General features: G+C 52.1%; 5 protein-coding genes across 5 annotated transcripts; 2 read left to right on the forward strand and 3 right to left on the reverse strand.

Annotated features, from left to right (window-relative positions):
- Window positions 1–1,622: 1,622 nt before the first annotated feature.
- Window positions 1,623–4,009, reverse strand: CTRU02_212859 (cell wall anchored protein; the record flags this gene model as incomplete). The annotated part of the gene is made up of 3 exons (XM_036721428.1): window positions 1,623–2,943; window positions 2,994–3,675; window positions 3,775–4,009. The coding sequence occupies 3 exons, from the start codon at window positions 4,007–4,009 to the stop codon at window positions 1,623–1,625; spliced, it is 2,238 nt and encodes a 745-aa protein (XP_036586597.1).
- Window positions 4,010–5,592: 1,583 nt separating this feature from the next.
- On the reverse strand, window positions 5,593–6,876 carry CTRU02_212860 (methylmalonate-semialdehyde dehydrogenase; the record flags this gene model as incomplete). The annotated part of the gene is made up of 1 exon (XM_036721429.1): window positions 5,593–6,876. The coding sequence occupies one exon, from the start codon at window positions 6,874–6,876 to the stop codon at window positions 5,593–5,595; it is 1,284 nt and encodes a 427-aa protein (XP_036586598.1).
- Window positions 6,877–7,390: 514 nt separating this feature from the next.
- Window positions 7,391–8,320, forward strand: CTRU02_212862 (syf2 splicing factor family protein; the record flags this gene model as incomplete). The annotated part of the gene is made up of 1 exon (XM_036721431.1): window positions 7,391–8,320. The coding sequence occupies one exon, from the start codon at window positions 7,391–7,393 to the stop codon at window positions 8,318–8,320; it is 930 nt and encodes a 309-aa protein (XP_036586599.1).
- A 108-nt stretch (window positions 8,321–8,428) lies between these two features.
- CTRU02_212861 (nad dependent epimerase dehydratase family protein) lies at window positions 8,429–9,377 on the reverse strand (the record flags this gene model as incomplete). Its single annotated transcript, XM_036721430.1, has 2 exons — window positions 8,429–9,194; window positions 9,265–9,377. 2 exons carry the CDS (start codon window positions 9,375–9,377, stop codon window positions 8,429–8,431), a joined length of 879 nt encoding a protein of 292 aa, XP_036586600.1.
- A 1,065-nt stretch (window positions 9,378–10,442) lies between these two features.
- Window positions 10,443–11,309, forward strand: CTRU02_212863 (Protein AF-9-like protein; the record flags this gene model as incomplete). The annotated part of the gene is made up of 2 exons (XM_036721432.1): window positions 10,443–10,683; window positions 10,738–11,309. 2 exons carry the CDS (start codon window positions 10,443–10,445, stop codon window positions 11,307–11,309), a joined length of 813 nt encoding a protein of 270 aa, XP_036586601.1.
- Window positions 11,310–12,171: the final 862 nt, after the last annotated feature.

Here is a 12,171-nt window from a genome sequence, read left to right on the forward strand (position 1 = left end):
AACAGGGATTTTTTTTTCTTCTAAAGCAAAGATCATCAGCCGCTATGCCCTTTTGAATCCATCTGGGGTCCATCCGTATCGTAGGATCGTGGAGACCCTGATTGTAAAAAGACCTCGGGCAGAGACTTTCCCCAAAGAAAGCGTCGCTGCATGGGGAAACAAAAATCCCATGCTCGGCTTGTGGTCGTTTTCGCCGGTTTTGTGTGTGTGTTCTGGGAGGTATCTTGGTTGAAGTCGGCGGCGAAATGTCCTACTTGGTTATTCCGCCGTTACTCCCCGGTTGGACGTTGTTGTTGGCTCCAACTAGCTTATGCACCCTTCTCTCGGAAGATGTTGCTTACATAGTATACGCTTCGCGGGTGGCAGCATCACTCTCGTCTAGGCAAGGCCTAGACCACGCGGAAATGATCTCCCTTGGGGTTAAGGCGATGATGGCTCGAGCTAAATCCCTTGATCCGATCAAGACTTCCGTTATCGCTCTCGTCAGGTTGCGATGATCGGCGCTTCTCTCTCAGAGCGATATCGGGTGTAGTATGTCTTGGTCTTTATCTGAGAGACAGATGTCGTGTAACGGAGATCGTCGGCGCCGAGCAGACTGATCCGGAGCTTGGATGATTCATCTTTCGAGCCCGCTATGCACACGACAAGTTGCCTTTACCGTTGGTTGACCTACAGACCCCTCTCGTTATGTCATTTAAACGTCGACGGTTAAGGTTTTGACAAATGGTCCCTTGATTTTTTTTTTTTTTTTTCATATTGCTCTACGGAGCCCTGCAATGGCGAATCGCGGGGTGTGTGCTAGGGTGAGCACGCGCCGCCGCGTTCGTATCAGCGGGTCGATGTGTATGTACATAATATTCCCAACGACGGGCGATGCGGCTGATGCGAGACGAGCACGACATCAGTTACCATATGCTTTCGAATTCCATTCCCTGCTTGTCCGCCCAATGAGGCAGGCAGAGGAAACGACGCTCTCGTGAGCCTTTTGGCTTGCAATGCCCCCCCTCATTCAAGCACGACACTGCGTTTGTCTCTTGTCACGCGACCTCGCGTGATGTTGATGTGATTTTGTTAGATATTGTGTTAAAACCCAGCTGCTGCAGCGCATCATTCCTACACTTCATTGCTACCGCTAGGTACATGTGTTACACTGGCTGCTATGGCGGGACTCGGGAAAAATATGTGGTAAAGAAAGCCTTCGGTTTGTACCCACTCCTCCTGTCTCTACGTTCTGCCCCAATTTCACGGATGGTTGACGCCATCTCGAGTGGATGAAAACGCAAGGGGGGTGAAAGCTTGGCCCTTTTTTTTTAATCTATTTATTTTTATTCATGTATGTCTCCCGAGGCGTCTTGCGTCATTTTGGACCTTGATGACCTCGAACCTGGATGGTCACTGGATAAACCCCCCCCCTTGAGCCGGACTCAAGTCCGTCGTGTCCAATCGTCGCATCCAAACTCCGATTGGGAATCTTGTAACAAAGAAAGAAAAAGAAGAAGAAAAAAAGAACACCTGCAAACTCATTTCGTGACATTGGAACGCTGGAATGAATGAACCGCTCACCAATCCACACAACTTCCCTTGTGATACACTGTTCCTTGAAACCAACATCTTGACGATCTCTACTTGTTGTAATACGTCTGGTGCCGCGATCCCCGCGAGTTCCGCAACTCCAAATACTCCTCACTAGTCTCCTGCGGTGAGGCAGGTAGCTCTACCGGCTCCGCCTGCGGCACCGGCACCTGGTACGCCTGCTGCGGCGGCGGAGTTGGGTGGTAGTCGATTGGCGGCGTCGGGTGCGCGGGCAGCGGCGACTTTCGGTCCCCGATCGGAGGGGTATACATCGGCGGCGTACCGGTGTGGCTTTCCGGGCGGCTCAGCGACGCCACTTGCACCATGCTAACCTGCGGCACCCAGACGTTGCCCTGTTCGTCGATCTGGGCTTGATTCGGGAAGGTTCCCGTTTCTGGGAAGTATGCGCTGTGCGGCGTATATGTTATCGACGACGACCTCGCCAATGACGAGGTGGCCACTGGCGGCGGCGGAGTGGGCATCGTCTGCGACGCCGCGGCAGCCGCCGCAGCTACTGCTGCTGCGCTTACCGGTATCGGGGTGATTGGTAGGCTAGGAACTGGCGATACGGAAGGGAGTTCTACAGGCGGACTCATGGGAGGCGACGCCACCTGCTCGGGTTGCGGAGTGTGAGACGGCGGCGGGCCGAACGGGGAGTGGCCGAACGCCGGGGAGTACGGCGTCGACACGCTGAGGTGTGGTGTTGGCGCGGACCATGCCTTTGACATGCTCGTTGTGTTGAAAAGTTGCTGGCTGTTTCGGAATCCTCCGGCGGTATAGTATCTCTGCCTGCGACGTCGTCGTCGAACCATGAAGCAGCAACCCACTGCGAGCAGAGCGATCACTGCTGCGGAGGCGACGGAGACGCCCGCGATGGCACCTACCGAGATGCCGTCGTCGTCTATATATACCGGGACGGGTGATGCTGTCCTTGTCGGCATCCGAGCGGTGTTGCTAGCGTTCCTGGCCATCAATGCTTTCAACTCGGCATTCATCCAGTCGCCCTTGGGAGCGGTCTGTGTCGCGCCGCCACTGCTGGTACCGCCAACGACGGCAAGGAGCCCGTCCGGGACAGTGTAGTTGACCTTTTTTGGGTAGTAATTGCTCCAGAAACTACCCGTGCCTGGAAATCCCAGGTCTATAACGTGAGTGTTGGAGTATTTGGGTGCGTCACACAAACTCGAGTTCGGCAAGACGCCGCCGACGACGAACATCTGTGTGCCCCCGGCGACAACGTTGCAGGAGGCGGAATGACGCAAATCGGTTCCCGCGCCATCGGACAATTTCACCCAAGTGAAGGTCGGGAGACTGAGAACGTAGAGATCACTATAGCCACCGGCAAGGTCCATGGTTGCGCCGCCGTACATGTAGCTTTGATGGATATTAGCCGAGGGAAAGCAGGGTGAAGGGAGTGATCTCACATGTTATATGATGACTGGTCAGCTGTCCAAGACGTACCCGCACAGAAACGACGTCTCTGGGAGGGGATACTACCTGTGGCATTTTGCTGGTACCATTTCTCGTTCCCCAGGTCGTACACGAAGATCTGGTCCATAGGCTGTCCGGTCACCGTGCCATTCGAGTACAAGTCTTGAACACCGCCAAAGTAAACTAACAGCCCCTCGGTTCCGGCAGGGATGTATTGCAAGCTCCCTTCGGCGCGGCGAGTAGTGTCCGGACCGGAGTCGCTAGTATTGTACCAGGTGTCCGAGTCCATAACGTATTTGACAAGCCCGGTCGTGGCGACTGGAGGACCTGTCCAGTTGGGAACAGTCTGCTTGCTGAGCCAGCCACCGTAATAGTACGCTTCTCCAACTTTGTCGATTGCAACGCTGGAGCCATAGCTCACCCTGTTCACCGGTGGCGCACCGTGTGTATCCCACCGGTTGTTGAGAATGTCATACGACCAGAGCACTACAGGCGATGGGGGCGAATAGTTGTACTCGCCACCAAAGAGGTAAATCCGCTTGTTGATGCTGTCACCCCAGAGGGCGCCGCCATTCAGATTGGGGACAGTATTGTTCTTCACGATATCGCGGTTAACCGGGGGTGGTTGGTCATTTGGAGTTTCTGAAGTTAGGTTTTGCCACAGAAATTCTTTATCTAAGAGCCAAAGTGTTGGTAAGCTTATACTGTATCAACTTTTCTGCTTAAAGTTGTTGGAGGTTGATCTAGTGGAGAAACAAGGAAGAATTGACGTACATGATGTGTTACTATTGATATCGCCTCCAATCGTGGAGAAGCCACCATCAATGTAGAGCTTGTTGTCTACCACAGTCGCCTGTTGACCCCAGCGACGGCATGGTTGTTCCTGTCCAGCCGCCGAGGTAACAAAGAGTGTTAGAATGAAGGCACCCAGCAGCGGCATCGTTTTGAGCTGGCTCCCAACTTCTCTTCGCTGGACTGCCGATCTCTTTCGGTCTCGGGACAGACTCATGTTGTCTCCGTGGAGCTATTGACAGTCCTTCGGTCGGTGGTGCGAAGCAAAGTTTGTGTGATAGGAACGGGGCTCAAAAACAGACCAGAACGAAGAGGAGGGAAGGGCGATATATGAAATTGGGACGCCGGCATTTGGTCAAGAACCACAAAAGCGGGCTGCAGCAACGTTTCGATGTAGGTCAGTCAACCCGAGTATATAATCCAGCTTGGCAACAAAGAAATATATGACAATAAGAGGAAGGTAAAGCAGCCATGCTGGTCTAGGAGTCCCAGAAATGTACAAGCCAGCCAGAGGCCCTGTGATAAGTGGTGCAGTAAAAGTTATGAGACAAAAAGTCAAGAGAGCAAAGCTTTCACTAAAACCCCGCAAGCCGCAGGCGTGAGGCCATGCTGAACAAGCCGGATTCAGACTGGCGACTTTACTGCTGCCAGAGGCTAGAACTGACGTGAACGGGCGAAGCAGCTGGGCTTCTAGCCTGACGCCACGCCGTAGTCGAAAGGGTTTGTTATGCTACATTCGTTTCTCTGGTACTTTCTGATCCGGACTATTGGGTCCGTATGAATGAATGAGAAACAAATGGAACGACATCAAGATGTCAAAGATCATCGGCTTTGATAACTCGCATACTAAGATGGATATGTCCAAGCTACGCCATCATCAGTCTCAAAGACCCCAGTTTCTACTTACAACCTTGCCATCAAATAAATCATGATATGCAAGCGATACAGGCGGCATTTCTCAATCCCATTAGCATACACTGGTTTCCTAGATGGCGCAGACAATAGTTGAAGCGATAACGGAACAGGAAGACTGCAGGGCTTGGCACAACCCTGGTTTTGATGTCGTGTCTTAGAGATACCGGAGCTTTTGTTAAAGTTTGGATTGGCACGTTGGGACCCAATTGGATGCGTAATATGGAGGCGGCGTAGTTCAGCTCCGGCTGGATGGGCTAAAGTTTGAGCAGCCACATGGTACTGGGTCCTGCATCCGGTAGTGGCGTGACAGGGCCATGGTGGCGGGGCCAAGGGAGGTAAGTGGCTTTCAGTATTTGATTGAAAAGATGAACAGGTCACGATGTACGATTCGATAGACGTTTAGAAGTAGCGTGTGAAGAGAGACTACCAAACAAAAAGCAGAATTAACATTGGCGCTGAAAATAGGAAGCCAAAGTGTCAGGTAGAGTATCCTTATGACGTAGTTGGTAGGAAGTCATGGATGTTGACGAGGAAGTACGTCCTGCCCTTTGGTGTTCGTATCTAGCTAAGGAACGTACCACTTCGGTTTTGTCCGGGGAGCTTTGTAAGGCTATGCAGTTGTAAATGGTCCGAGTTGGAACGATGATGGAAAACGTGTATTGACGGTTATCCTAGCCTCACTACTAACAACTAACCCGTTCAAATTTATATGGTGCTTCTGGCGCCTCGTGTCTTGACACGAGTCGGCCGTTATTCGTAAGTTCCCGTCATCCGGCGACTTCGAGCCGTTTTCTTCGTCGGCTCCCCCGAATCATTGACCTGGGACTTATAGTCACGCTTGGCGCTTTGAAATGGACTCGGCCGTTTATTTGTAAGCCTCCATCATTAGATTGCATGGAAAGTTTCCTTGGTCCCTTCGTCCGAGTGTCTTGTTGCGTCATCTGGAAGGAGATTGATTTCGCCAACCAGTTGTTGGTACAGATGAGTTAACTCGTTGTCGGCAAAGTTTTGCTCGACGACCTTTTTCAAGGAAGGCTTAGAACTCCCCTCTCCGAGAAGGAGGAGGAGAAGCTGTTTAGGCGCTGGATAGTAGCGGCTAATTGATTGAGCAAATGTGTCCTGATGAGCATCAATATCATGCGCCTTTCGAGGATCATCATTCAGTTTATTCTGCAGATGTCCCCTTAACCTTTGGACGAGCCGGCTCAGAAGGCGTAACACCTCCTTGGTGGCCGCTAGATCATCATGCCCGTAACCTTGAACGAAACCATAATCGATATACATCTTTAATGCCCTGAGCCGGAATGCTTGGGCTGAGACTCTCATACAGACACTCCAAAGTGGTGCTCCAAGCGTATAGCCATTGCTTTGACATTGTATAAGCAAGCTGTTGAGAGTGGGCAACAAGAGGGTAGACTGCGCGACGCGGCGCTCGAGCATATCCGAGAGGAGTGTTGCGATCTTGTCCTTGTTACTGAAAAGAAGCCTGGTGCTTTCAGTGGACAGCAATAGACTTGAGACTAAACGGCGGAAGTCTGCGACGGTGGTTGGTTGCTCTAGACGTTGTGAGAGCTGTGTTCCATTAGGTTGTCGTTGAGGGGTGCTGAATCTTCGGTGAAGTAGCCATTCTAAAAGCCGCTTATCTTCTTGAAAGACTGATGCTGGAATGCCGTTTTTCTGAATTACACTGTGCTGAGCACTTTTGATATTTGATGTACCGTATTCTGTGTGTTTTGGGGTTCCCTTGAGAGCAGCAGACATGACATCTAGATCCGTGACGCGCCATGGCTGCCAAGACTTGTCTCGGTTGATCTTGGCTATGCTATACTTTGCCTCCTTGAGATCGTTGTCAAACTTGGTGACGCGCTTAAAGGTGGCTTCTCTTCGGGGGTTGGATGCCCATTTTTCACGCTGAGCTTTGTGTTCCGCCTCGTCGTACGGTCGCGTGTAATTACTGCCCCAGCTGTCGAGGTCCAGAAGCACTTCTGGCACCTCGAAAGGTCTCCATCTACTGGGAACTTGGGGCTCTGCTGGCCTTTTTTTGACGTGAACCCATGGTCGCGTCCTGTTTTGGGTTTTGGTAGATGAGGAGAAATGAACGGCAGTAGCCGGGATGATTGTGGTCTTACGAAGGCTCCGGATACCGCTTGTACTTTCCAATGATCTCATGGCCGCTATATGAAGCTCATTGAGCGCTCTAAGGGCTCATCAAGCTCAGGTGAAGCTCCAGAGTCACGCAGTGTTGCTCAAGAATACCATCTGATCCTGAAGCTGCATACAGGTGAGGGGGCGCGTTGATGTGCCTGAGATGCAAGGGGCTTCTAGGCGCAGGGGAATTGGGGATGGACAGGGATGGCCTGGCCGCACAGCCACGGGTGCTTTCACGCAGGACCCGTTACCCGTATGGATCCCGCGGGGAAGCGGTGGTGGGGCGATCTGTTCTTCCAACGTCAGCCACAGCTCCAGCCACAACTGTACCCACGTATCACCTGATACTAACTTGCTATTCGGAGAAATGCCGGCTATGTGTATCTTTCTCTTGCGGCTGCACTGTCTAGAGTGACGTCCCACTTCGAATTCATATCACAAGGCCTCTGTCGCTTTTACCCACTATCGCGATTCTACTACCGACCTCTACGCATTATTCCCATCGACAGCTCTTAAAGCAATCAACACATCAAAAATGCCACCAGCAAAGAAAAGAAAGACCGAATCTAAGGCGGCTGCCGATGAGGAAGTCAACCGCAATACGGCAACAAAATCTGTTCCCGCTGAAAACACCGAGGCGACAGAGACACCTGCAGCAACCGACGCCAGTTCAGTACCGACAGAGACAGCAACGCCCGCTTCAGCAACGGCCAACGATGCTGCATCCAAAGCACAAGATCGCATGGCCCGCTTCAAGGCCCTCAAAGCCCGCGCTAAGACCTCATCTGACCAGAACTTCAAAGAAGCGACACTTGAATCGCAGCGCCTCGCCACCGACCCGAGTCAACTAGTAGCCATTCATCGCAAACAAGCGATTGCCTCTCATAAGCTGCTGAAGGCAGATATCGAAGACGCTGGTGGCGATTTCGAGCGCAAGCGCGCATGGGACTGGACCGTCGATGAGAGTGAGAAGTGGGATAAACACATTAAGAAGAAGGCGGCGCACCGTGACAACAACGCGTTCCAGGATTACCGCGCCGAAAGCAACAAGATTTACAAGCGGCAGCTCAGGAACATCGCGCCAGATATGGAGAAGTACGAGAAGGACAAGATGGCTGCTATCGAGCGTGCGGCGGCCTCGGGCGGCCTCGACATCGTCGAGACGGAGGATGGAGAACTCATTGCAGTGGATAAGGACGGCTCTTTCTACTCGACGGCTGATTCGACAACGTTTGCTCAAAACAAGCCGGACAAGGCCGCTATTGATCGACTCGTAGATGACCTTAGGAGAGCAGAGGAGAACAGGTTGAAGAAGAGGAAGGACCGCATGGCACAGAACGGTGACGATGGCGATGTCACATACATCAACGAAAAGAACAAGCAGTTCAACCAGAAGCTTGCTCGCTTCTATAACAAGTACACTGCGGAGATTAGGGACAGTTTTGAAAGAGGAACTATGATTTAAACAGCGGGACCTTGGAATTAAAGCAGTTAGAAGGCACGGGAATCAACGCCGTAAGGCTTGTTTGGGCAATGATACAGTCTATGACAATTTTATAATTACATTTCATGATTACAACATGGTTTTCCTCCAACCCTTGTTCGCCAGCTCTTCGAGCTCAGGGACTTCAATCGGCCCCTGAACCGATGGGTCATCAATTGCTTCCACCACAGCTTCTGCAACCGACTCTACCGGCAGAGGCTTGACGCCACTCGCGCCCATGAATCCTCCCAGCACACCTCCAGTAATTCTGTTGAACAGGGCTCCAGCGCCAGTCAAAGCAGCCAATGGAAGGGTGAACTTCCTCGAGCTGTCATACATGAAGGGTGGGCGCGGGAAGATGCCGCGCATACGCGGAAACTCACTGGCAATAGTGCTCTCGGCCTCACGCTTGGTGGTGATGTATCTTGCAGGGAGGACAGGAGCCCCTCCAGCGGCAGAGATGTAGACGAAGGCCTTGACATTCTCAGCGTTGGCCTGCTTAGCCAGGGCGATGGCGCTGTCGCGGTTCATCACCTCGTAAGAAAACTGGTCCTTGGGATTGGCCGGCTTAATGTCGCTGCCCTCAGGGGTCTTTAAAGGGTCGACACCGCGGTCCTTCACAGGTGCGAATGCCTTTTGGAGACCGGTGATAGGCGACTCCTGGCCCGAAACGACGCCTTTGTAATCGGCTTCCAGCAGGATGCCCATGCTGTGAACGACAAAGTCAGCCCCCTTGATGAGAGGGGCATAGGTTGCAGGGCTGAGCATATCGGCGCGCTCCCATGAGACCTTGTGTGCCCATTGGGGAGGGGCTGGCGATGAGGTCACCGCGTTCCACTTGGGCTCACCCGAACGGCTGTTGAAGTGTGTTAGGCCTTGTGATGGAAGAGATAACGAGCTGAATGGAGCTTCTTGAGGGCCGGTACCTAATGGATGTGACATCCCAGCCTCTAGCGACAGCATACTTGCAGATTCTAGAGCCGAGGAAGCCATTTCCTCCGCAAACAACCAGCTTCTTAGTAGCTGCGACCGTAGACATGGTGATGGTGAATCGACCAGATGAGTTCAATGGCCTGACGACCAATTGAGCACGAGTTGGAAAATAATAATAATTGAAAAGCAATGAAGAAGATGAAGAGAATCTAATTGACGTTATCAAAAGTGAACCCCGAGTTCGGCGATAACTACCACATGCCAATTTCTTCCGAGAATGGTTCGATGTCGTTCCGGACGCGGTGCAAAGTCATGAAATCATCATCCACCCAAGCTCCCCAGCTCCCGGTGAAATCTTCCAGGGTCTTGACGCAGAGCTGGGTGCGATTGCAGGGGGGACAGACGAATCAAAGCTTATCATTGGTCAGATTGACTCCCGTTGGCTGCACCTCCATGAACTTCCATGGAACACCGGCTAGCTCACTGCAATGGATTTTTGGAACTTTTAGAACAATAGTCAGAGAGCCATGACGATGCAAAAGTAATTGTTTTACTCCAAAAGACCTTCGGTTTTTGGGCAATATCGCGGGACTTGTAGCGCATGAACAAGTCGATTATTTGAATTAGTAGTATAGTGGAGAAGCACTTATGACCTCGTCGATGCTGTAAGCTGAAGACATCCATGAGAGAGTGTTGCACTTCGTAACGTATTAGATTTGGTTTGGCGGTGCTGATTTGACCTTGTTCCTTCGTTCTGACCACTTCTCCTGATCTCCGCCATCTCCTTCGATTCGTTGTTCGGCTCTTCATTCCTGCATCGGCGATAACATCAATAACGAAGAGCAGCCATGTATTATTTTCTTTCCAGGTGCCAGTATCCGAATCCTAGTACCAAATTTGAAGACGGGCACTAGGTTGGTGGTGGCCACACCACAGAAACGGGTATGTTGACCTTTCCCATCATTGGTCGGCCTTGGTTACATTCTCCACTTTAAAGTTGGCGCGCTTCAATAAGGCTATCTGTAGTCGGCTGCAGGAACCATCTTCACGCGACATTCATTTTCTCCCCCACTACCTACTCAGTTCATCAATATCGACTCCGTTTACCTTCGACTTGCTGTACCGAACACCATACACCGAATAATCAGACCTCTTCACCGATACTATCAGGATGGCTCCGCCTAGCAGCCTGGGCAAGCGCGTCAAGGGCACCCAAATCAGACGCCCTTTTGTCTACGGCACTACCGCCCGCCCCTTCGACCCTGAGCATAACCCAAAACCGGAGGGCGTTCCCGAGGATCACACACACTCATGGGAAGTATTCGTCAAGGGCATCGATGACACCGACATTACATACTGGCTGCGAAGAGTTCAGTTCAAGCTGCACGAGTCTATTCCCAACCATGTGCGCAGTATGTTGCCATCGCACCGTTTCCGCTATGCGCTGCATTGCTAATACAACATAGTGATTGACGGCGAACCGGGAAAGCCCTTTATCATCCACGAAACTGGATGGGGCGAATTCGAGATCACCATTAAGATGTATTACATCACTGAGTCCGGAGAGAAGCCCCAGACGCTTTACCACAACCTGCGGCTTCACCCATACGGTAGGACCGATGCCGAGAAGGAGCAAATGTTGCGACAGAACGACGGAGAGATTCGTGCCTGGGCCTTTGACGACCAACTCTTCAACGAACCATACGAAGCCTTCTACGAAATCCTTACCTCTGGCGCACACCCCAAGGGCCACCCTGCTGGAAAGGGTGGCAAGGGCAAGAACAAGCCGATCCCGCCCCTGCCGGAGAAGACGTCTAATGTCCAGGTCTCTTGGGAGCGGAGCGCGCTTCTGCCTGCAGTTAACAAGCCGGGCCAGCCGTTTAGTCTGGAGACGGAGCAGATCGAGGTCAAGAAGCTCAAGGAAGCCGAAACCAAGGTCAAAGAGATGGCCAAGAAGCAGCTGGAAACCCTTAAGGAAAAGGAGGAAATGCTTGCTGCACTGAAGGCCGAAAATGCTGCCGCTGCGGCGGGTGGCTAGAGACCGCCTGGCGCAAGGCTTCAGAGACCGAGTCGAAAGGCCGCAGTGGCCGCCTCCAATGTCAAGAACAAGATATTGGAGAAGAGACACGACGTAATGGAAAGGCTGCAGAACATTGTTAATTCCTAAACAGGGTCTGTACCTGCCGGTGGACTCTGGGACGCCGAGCCCTGAGCGCGCCCTCAACTCAGGGGTGGAAAGCCACCAAGGCAGGGTTCAACCCTTCGTTACTCAGAGGGCGCTTAGAGTCGCAGTACAAGGTAAAAGAGAGCCTGATCAGTCTGCTTTGAGGCGGGCTCTCGTGGCAAAACATCTCTTTAGCGGGTTCATAGCCCCATCGGACATGGTTCGAACCACAGACTTGGCCTATCTGACGTGGCAATGCACGTTAACAGATACCATGCTTGTCCGTGGGCCTAGAGTTTCGAACTGCTGCACATCGGACAGTCCTACTTGTTTGAGTTGAGGCAAAAAACCCCATTACTTAGTGCAGCTCTCACACGGATGTCCCGCGCACCAATTGCGTGTGCGCCCCTTTGGCAGTGTTGGATTCCGTCAGCTAGCTCTAATCGCTGAGCAAGGATATAAAAAAAAACCGACAGACGCTGAGTTGCGGGGTGGTGGCGTGGAATTGAGGCTCCACAAACCAGCCTTGCAGCGCGACCGACACTTCCACCGCCATTGAGAGACCAGGGTTGATTTAGCATGGCATGGACAGACAGACAGATAGCATCACAAAACAAAATCAGAACAGGGTATATTGCATAGAAGATGGGAGTTTATTCTTCGGACATGCCTAAGCGACATGTCGTCGGCCGTGGATCTCTTAATCGAGCCAGGCATTGCGCAAAAAAAAAAGGTA

This window comes from Colletotrichum truncatum (genome assembly GCF_014235925.2).
Source record: "Colletotrichum truncatum strain CMES1059 chromosome Unknown Contig_0009, whole genome shotgun sequence".
In the NCBI taxonomy this organism is placed as follows: domain Eukaryota; kingdom Fungi; phylum Ascomycota; class Sordariomycetes; order Glomerellales; family Glomerellaceae; genus Colletotrichum; species Colletotrichum truncatum.